Genomic DNA, 8,699 nt, shown 5'->3' on the forward strand with positions numbered 1-8,699 from the left:
GACGTTAGCTATCCCGGAAGAAGCTTAAACCTTAAGTAGCTGTGGTAACCCGCAGCTGTCAGGACATATCCCCGTTAGAATCCAGACTTCTCGATCCACCAAGTCATTGGAGTAGGTTCAGTCACGAAGAATCCAGGATGCTCAGCAAAACCATCTTCACGGCCCTTTTGGGCCTTGCTTCCCTGGCCACTGCAACCAAGAACTGTCCTATTGCTGATGTTTCCGCAATTGCTCATACTGGCACCCCGGTCGGCAAGGAGGTGACCTACAATGGGCGTAAGTTCTCCCTCTGTGGAAGCTACTTATGATCATACGTTGATTTTGGTGTGTAGTGAAACTCTATGTCTCCAAGCCGAAGGGCAATGCGCAGACCAAGAAGAACGCCACCGGTGTTCTCTATATCACCGACGTTTTTGGCGTCCAGCTTGCGCAAAACAAGCTGTAAGCACTAATCCATGTCATGACTCCCTGTCGATTGGCAATTCGCCCTGCACCGCCAGTACTAATGAGCATTTAGGCTTGCTGACAGCTTTGCCCGCGCCGGCTTCGTTACCGTTGCGCCCGACCTGTTCGACGGCAAGCCTGCGCCCGAGGATATCAACGTCCCGGGCTTCAACACCACGGAATTTCTCGCACAGCACGGCACTAATGTAACGGATCCCATCGTAGCAAACGCTATCCAATACCTGCGCAAAGAGCTCGGCGTGGCCAAAGTCGCCGCCACGGGATACTGCTTCGGTGGTCGCTACGCCTTCCGTGAGCTCGCGGAGGGCAAGGGAGCCGATGTTGCATTCGCCGCGCACCCTAGCTTGCTCACTGACGACGAGATCAAAGCCATCACTCGTCCTGCTAGTGTCGCTGCTGCCGGTATGTGACCTTCTCCCTTGGTGTATCAGGGAAATGTGTTTTTTTGCTGATCTTGCGCCTAAATAGAAACCGACAACCTCATGTCCCCCGCCCGCCGAGCCGAGGTCGAGGCTCTTCTGAGTCAGACCGGTCAGCCATTCTCCCTTAGTCTGTATGGTGGTACCTCTCACGGCTTCGGTGTTCGCGCGAACATTTCGAACCCAAGAGAGAAGTTTGGCAAGGAGGAGGCTTTCTTCCAAGCTGTTCGCTTCTTCAACACTTGGGCTTAGGTCTGTGCAGCACTTGTTGGGAACCGGACACTTAGTTATAATATCCAAGACATCAACTCTGAAATGTTGAAGTGGAGCTTACTGGTTGTGCTTTCGCATGTACTCTTGGGAGGATGAGTCGCCGCGTCATAATAAGAAGGAATGCCAGGCTGTTCATCTATTCTCTTAGCCACTACGATGTATCAGTTCTTGAAAGTAAAGGGCGGTAGAGCATAACGATGACTTATACCTCATAGAACGGGTTAATTGTGAATCTGGCCATGTCCTGACTTTGTCCTTCACAGAAACAAAGCACTTATCATTCATGGAAAGCAATCCAAAAACGATAAAAGTAATTGTGATAATGCAGAGCGTCAAAGCCTAAATGAAAACCCTGAGTTCGATAATCCGTTTGCGTACACATGCAAAACTCGCTGACGAAAAGCGTTGCCCTCGTTAGAGAGTCTATATGAGGGTCATACCATCTCCAACGTGTCCCGACAATTTGAACGGGATCTAAACACAACAGAAAACCGCCTCATGGCTTATATGCGCGGCCTCCGGCTCCGAACAATCGTTAGCCACGTGTGCGGAAATGACGATATTGAGCTTAAAATGCTTGGTAGCTGAGAAAGGAATAGTGTTATGCATGTAGAGGATTGCAATCAGCCTTACAAGATCGCCTTGACAGTAGCTCAGGCCATTTGTGGTTTATGATTCTACCCCACTTCCTCGCTTTCGCTTTCGGGAACCTCCATGGGTCCCAATGTGTTTCAAGCATGCTTGATTTAATCTTTCGCACATAGGTCGATCTGAGCCTCTTGTCTACGGGTCATGACTAGTCTGCCTTGCCAATCTATCGTGCTTCACTGTCCCTGATTGCTCGTTCTACTCGAGCAGCCGGCCGCTAGTTGGACGCAGCCGTGATTTTGGCAAGTATCACTTTCAAGATGATAGATTTCGACATACAGTTGAGTAGATTGCAACCAGGATTACTTCAGGAGTCGATGTCGAGTTTGCTAGTGACTAGTAACTTTCTCATCCTGTGATTTGACAGTCAAACTGAGTGCCATGCCTGTCAAATATTCAGCTCAGGTACATTCAGAGGTTAAAATTTACTTTTGTTTTTGAATTTTGTTTGTCTTAATCAATTGACATCTAGGCTAAACCTGTATGGACCGGTCACTGATGAAAGCCAGTGGCCACTGTATCAAATCTTTCCACTCCGGATCCAAATCGCACACTATCGCTTTCGCCGTGTTTACACCCCATCCCTGCATGAACCATGTGGTATGCTCCGTCGAGTGGACTGCGACGGAATAGTAGGCCAGCAACGTCAACGCGGCGGGATCTCTGCTCCGCAAGAGTTGCATGAACTCCTCCGTGAGGCCGATTGGCCATGTCAAGGCGACCCGCAGTTCAGGATACGCGGTGGTGTTGGTTGCGTGGTCAATCCACTCCAAGAGCATGGCGATTTCTGTGGCGACTATTTGCTTAGTTGATGGGCTCGCGTTGCTTGATTGCAAGCTGATTTGAAAGGTTCGAAGATGCTGTTTTATCGCGTCTAACAACTGTGTGGATGATGGTGTCACGACCTCCATGAAAAACCCCCTAAAGGGCCCTCCTCTGATGACTGGCTGTGAAGACGACAAGATGTTGCTCATCCCCCTCACTAGCAGGAATACATCGAGAACGTCATCTACTGTCGGTGCCTCGTGTCCCTCTGGTCCGCTCCTTTGATATGGGAATGTTGCGAAAGCGCTAATGAGCAATAATGACGAGGCTGCGAAGAGCGGATGGCAGTTGTCCGGTGAGATTTGAGTGAGGGTCTCTCTCATGCCGGCGATTGCATCAGTTTGATGTTGCGATGCATGAAGCGCATAGGATTCTCGCTGCTCCGGATGTAGATTTCCGAGGTGTAGGGCACTTATGGCGAGAACTTGGTGCATCAGAAACATGTAGGTGAGGCCTAACCTCGGGACTTCAAACTGCCAGATGTTGCTCGCGTCTGTCGCCCTTGGCATCGTGAGACAGGTCGCGGTGGAATAGTGGTGCATGAGCTCCAGATCCGTGATCCATCTGCTGAGATGAACCGGCTCCACAGGGCCTGTAGAGAACTTGACAAAGTAAGGAAACGGATCAGGGCTCGACGGCGATGTTGATGATTGCCTTTTCCCGCCTCCCACGGAAGAAGCATGGTCACTGATGAAGTCGGCAGGCAGGTTCAGCGTTGAGTCTAGTAGACTCGGCGGAGTGAGTGAGTGGTCTATCGGGCTGATTGAAGAGCCCGTCGTCTTGCGGCTGCCGCCCGACCCTTTGCGGGATGATACCTTGCGTTGAAGACTCGATGCTCTAGAATTTGATATGGCCTGAGAACGGGACGGCTCCCAATGCATACTGTTGGCATCACCTGGTTGGCTTGCCCCCGAGTCCTCGACGAGACTGCATGGGGTGTTGTGCCTGATGCAGGCGCCGCAAGGCTTGTTCTCATCGCACTGGGTGGAAACACGTCAGTCGACCGAGGCGCGATATGAGTGTGAAGAAGCAAACATGCAGGTTTAGTTGGCAAGAAGGGTAGTATGTACTTTAACACGTCGCTGCTTACACCTTGCACAGCCACCGCGAGACTTCTTGTACCCGAGGCGTGGCATATTTTCCAGCAGCAAGGGGACTTAAGGGGATGAGTTAAGCAGTCTTTCGACCACCCTCACCTCGGATTTCTCCCTAGGAGAACGGTGCGAGCAACTTTCTGCAATCCCGAAGAAATGTGAGCAGTCTACCCAGGCTGGGACCCCGGAAATCCGAGTGTGGCCTCCTAGATGACACCCGATTCTCTTCCCGGCTGGTGGTACCCCGTCCCCTGCTCCGGGAAGCTGATACGGCCTTGGCAGAGGAGAACGATCGGTGGTCTGACGAATCGGTTGGAATCCAGTGGCCGCCAGAAACGCCCGGAGGATGCAGGCCCTTTGGGTTCCCAGTGAGGTAGTTTGCTGGATTGTAGGGCACCAGGTGTGCGGGAACGCTGCTGTGGTTGGGAGTCAAGAGTTGAGGAGACCGAAAGCGAATTTGTGGGGTGGATGGGTGGTTGTTAGGTGAAGAAATGTAATGGATGAAATCGGGGTTTGGGGTGTTAAGGCCGCTTGCGGTCAGGGGCTTTGTCGCTTCGGTGGCCAAAGGAACGGTAGTTTATCTCCCCAAGCAGAGTGTGGTTGAGTTAGAGCCAAGGGCGTTACAATTGGCATCCGAACATGTAGAGCAAACCACTTGGTTTTATCATGAAGACGGAAACGGGTAGAACCAGGAAGCTGGGCATTGATCTCTCGGGGAGGTTGAACGATTACGCCCCGATGGGCTGGCTGGGGCCGGTAGTGAAGAAAAAAAAATAAAAAAAATCAAGCTGTTTAGCTGCGCCTTGCTGACGAGTCAACACGAAGCATGAGCGCGTGCGTCAGAAACGCTTCCAGAGGAGCCGGCCTACACAAATAAGGAATGGCGTAAACGTGGAGAAAGTGAAACGGGTAAACCCAGAATCTGGTTGTTGCTATTGGAGACTAACGGATGAGGGTGACATGGGAAGAGGAGCTGTAGGTATCCAGGCCATCTATCTATGTACTAGTAGACAGTAAGGTAAGTCGGTATGTGCGCCCTATGAAGGCGGTTTCGCCTGAGCATTCTAGTCGCGGCAGCACGGCCACTCTTTGGCTCTACTCTGCAAGGGTACCATGCCCAATGAAGAGCTCAATGTCGGAGTTAACGTGCAGATCCCTTCAAAGAACCTAGGAATTAGCATGTTCTATCGCTACATAAGCCTCCATTCATACGAAATGGTCTACGTAGGTTTCAGTGCGGTGCTATGCGGGTAGTTTGCTTCCAACCCAATCCCGACCACATCAGGGAATAGAAGTAGATGATAGCTGGCATTTGTCACCACACATTCTGTCAGATTTCTCGCTTGGTCTGTGCATACGTCGTATTGTCAGGGTAGAAGCTTGACTAATCCTCCTCATCCAATATCCGTAAGGGTGTTCAAACCTTTGTTTGGCTTTCGGGGTTAACGGGCTCCCATTTGTTCTTTACTCCACCAGTATCATCTACCCCCTTGCCCCTGTACCCGGCCAATCCAATCCGGTCCGTACAACACCATGTAGCTCATAGTAAGGCGGATTTCCCCCCTTGTAGCTCTTCTTAAGGGGGGGGCATCTTTACTATGTATAAGGCCGGGTTCTACTATGCTAATTTTGAGAGTCAAGGAAATAGTATCCATCCGAGCTGTTGCCAAGCGTATTTAAAGTTGACAGTAATTGAGTGCTCATGTGCTCACAGTCGCAGTTGGTAAATATACTGTTGCGATAGTTGGAATACGGAGTCGTGTGGCACTTCCAGCCACACGCCCGCCAGGCTGAGAGGCCCAAGCCTCCCAGACCCACGTGACAGGCCAAGGGGGAATATCCCCACCTTCTAGTCAACAACACTACTTTTAACTATCATGAACCATCGATTAGAACCAATTTACTATTATTTATTATTAACGAACGGAATTCCGTTTTACCCTTTGTAAAACCTATACTAATTAGTAATAAACCTTATAGTTACTATTAATTTAGTTAACTTTATAATTACTACTCTGCTACGGATAAACCGTAGATTAGCAAGGTTAATACTAGAAGAGACGACTTCTTAAACTAGATACCTAAGCCTAGGTAAAAGTAGGGATTTCGTACTAACGAGAGAAGAAGCGAGAGTAACTAGGATCTACGGAAACTAATAGAAGAAAGCTTTTTTTCCTCGAATCTACTAGCAATCTAATTATTCAAGTAACCTAGGGACTGCTATGCTTACCTTAGGCGGGATAAGGTTAATCGTAGCTAATTATCGCTAGCAAGAGCGTTTTATTACGCGTTTTTAATTACTAGAAGAAGAAACCTACTGAATCGACGGTCTTCTAACCTCTTTACGCTATAAGGGCGAAGATTTATAAATCTTATAAGGGATAACAACTTCCTTAACTATAACTATCCCTTACGCGCAGTGCTAATTACAAGGCGCCTACTAGTTTCTTAATAAATCCCTAGACAAGGTACTAACCGCGAGGCGCCTACTATAAAAGACCTCCCTACTAGAAGAAGAATATGCTAAAAAGCAAGTAGAGACTATTAATAGTAATCTACTTATATAGCTATATATATATACTTCTAAGGCTACGGCTTAGGAGAAATATACGTAGTTATAAGCGTTATAAGGCTAACTATCTACTAGATTCTAAACTTCTTAATAGTAAGGAGCGAAGCCTAAAGTAAGAAAGAGAGATTTACGAGAAAATCTATAATAGAACTTTCTCCCTACTAATTCGAGACCTATATATACCCTTATACCCCTCGAGAATATTAGTAAGAACGGCGCCGACGGAAATAAACGACGAACTAACGAAAATCCCCGATTTTACGATTCTTTCCTTTTAGAATCGTAATATCCCGAATCGTCTTTTAACTCTTACTTTTAAGCCTATATCTTATATTAATCATAGCTAACGCTATTAAGGATTAGAATTTAAGATTCTGAATAGAAGTAATCCTTTTATACTATTAGAATAAAGCGAAATTTACGAGAAAGATCGCTTATAAGTAGCGTTATTACTAAAAGCTAATTAACAGTCCCTATCCTATAGAGAATCGAAAGTATAATCGATCTAGTAGTATAAGGTAACTAGGCAATCGACCTTATAAACGCTAGCCTATAGCAACTAGGTTCCTATATAGGTTTCCTACTTAAGACTTATGAGAAGAGGAATCTTATAAGCCTTAAGCTATAGAACGAAGTTTCTCCCGATTTCGCCGACTAGTTAGAAGAAGACTTTTAAAACGTACCTCCCCTAATCCTACGATTCTTTAGAGACTATTTAATCGGTAACGGCGTCTACGTCGAAATAGATAGTAAGAAAATCTCGAAAAACGTAGCATTAGCTTTTAAAAAGGAAGAATTCTATTACTAGTTACCCTAAGAACTCGAATAAGGCGTTAAGAGATATCGCAACCTAAAGGCTTTAATAAAAGACCTTGAATTTTATAAAGAGATTACGAGACCGGTAATAGTAGCTAATAGTATAGGAGGAAGAGTCGAACTAACCCTATAGCTACCTTTTTTATAAGAATAATAATAATAGTAACTACCGTACTAACCGCTATATCCTACGGTCTTTCTATTAATAGACTTCTAACTATATAAGTTAATAGACCGTATCGGAAAGTAATTAATAGAATTCGTAAAACTATACCTCGACGATATAAAATATAGTAGCGATATATACGATATACTCGAAAAGAAGATGCTAGTATTTATAGATTACTATAGAATGCTAGGAATTCATACCTCCTAATATAATAAGGTACTTCCCTTAATACTAAAAGGAATAGCTAAAACCTACTTCTACGCCTTGATTAAAGTAATTAACCTATAGCCTAACTTCGAGACTATAATTAACTAATTAAAATCATACTTCGAGACTAAGGAAAGGTAATAAGCATACGTTACGTAGTAGAATATAACTATTCTTCCCTAAATCATTCGCAATAACTTTAGAAAGACTAAATCAAAGTATTTTAACATACTATATAATAAATTAAGCAAGATTTAGCCTAGTTTGCTATAATAGGATTATAACGACTAATCCCTCTATACTTAACTTCTATACGCTTGTAGAGATATTCTAAAGTATGTAATAGCGTTATTTATACCGGCTGAGACGTATGAGGGACTTCGTAGCTAATTAATCTCGTCGATTAAGACAGCTACCTATCTTAACTAATAATAATTTAATATAGTAGCTAACCTACTAAAGTAGTACTAGACCGATAGAACTTTTAACGGTCGAGGGCGTTATTTACGATATAGTCGTTTATTACGAAGTCGATTATTACGAGGAAGAAGCCGTAATAGACCTTTATTACTACTAACGCCTAAGAAGTACTACGTATATAGAAAACCTAACTGCTAGTTAACTAAACATACTATAGAAGAGAGACGAAAAGCATACGAGAAGTTTAAAACTACTTAATATGCCTAGGATATGTTACTTCTAGCATATAGCTAATTTCTCGTCTAATACGAGGGTTTTGATAGGTTAGACTTATAACCTACCGCCGAAGACCCCTAGCAATACTACTACGTAACTAAATAAACTAGTAAAAGTAACGAAGAGGAAGAGACCGGTAGCGATAGTTAATTCTAGGTCACCGCCTATTTTACTATAATAGCAATTAACGGTAATAGGATCGCTATAATCTTAGCAGACTAGTTAACTTGCTATGCTATTACGAAAGAAGACCTCTTCCGTAACTAACTAGAACTGAAAGAGCTATCTTTACAATTTATACTCGAGGGATGCTACTCTGCCTAGAACTTCTAAGGGATCATGCCCGACTCGGGTATAGCAGGATTCTTAACCGCTAGCTACTTATAATTCGTAGCCTTATAACAAATTTATAAAGGAATTACGTTAAATACTATAGCGGCTAGCAGCGTTGTAGTAAAATTCGGCGATAAGATACTACTAGAGTCTATAAGGACTACTAAAGTACTAACGCCGTT

The 8,699-nt window shown here is 45.0% G+C and overlaps 2 protein-coding genes across 2 annotated transcripts; one reads left to right on the plus strand and one right to left on the minus strand.

Moving 5' to 3' along the window:
• Nucleotides 1-137: 137 nt before the first annotated feature.
• On the plus strand, nt 138-1,136 carry CTRU02_205076 (dienelactone hydrolase family protein; the record flags this gene model as incomplete). The annotated part of the gene is made up of 4 exons (XM_070204486.1): nt 138-291; nt 333-441; nt 518-867; nt 934-1,136. The coding sequence occupies 4 exons, from the start codon at nt 138-140 to the stop codon at nt 1,134-1,136; spliced, it is 816 nt and encodes a 271-aa protein (XP_070061590.1).
• A 1,142-nt stretch (nt 1,137-2,278) lies between these two features.
• Nucleotides 2,279-3,766, minus strand: CTRU02_205077 (DUF814 domain-containing protein; the record flags this gene model as incomplete). Its single annotated transcript, XM_036724335.1, has 2 exons — nt 2,279-3,610; nt 3,701-3,766. 2 exons carry the CDS (start codon nt 3,764-3,766, stop codon nt 2,279-2,281), a joined length of 1,398 nt encoding a protein of 465 aa, XP_036583962.1.
• Between the last annotated feature and the right edge of the window lie 4,933 nt (nt 3,767-8,699).

This window comes from Colletotrichum truncatum, assembly GCF_014235925.2.
Source record: "Colletotrichum truncatum strain CMES1059 chromosome Unknown Contig_0003, whole genome shotgun sequence".
NCBI classification, from domain to species: domain Eukaryota; kingdom Fungi; phylum Ascomycota; class Sordariomycetes; order Glomerellales; family Glomerellaceae; genus Colletotrichum; species Colletotrichum truncatum.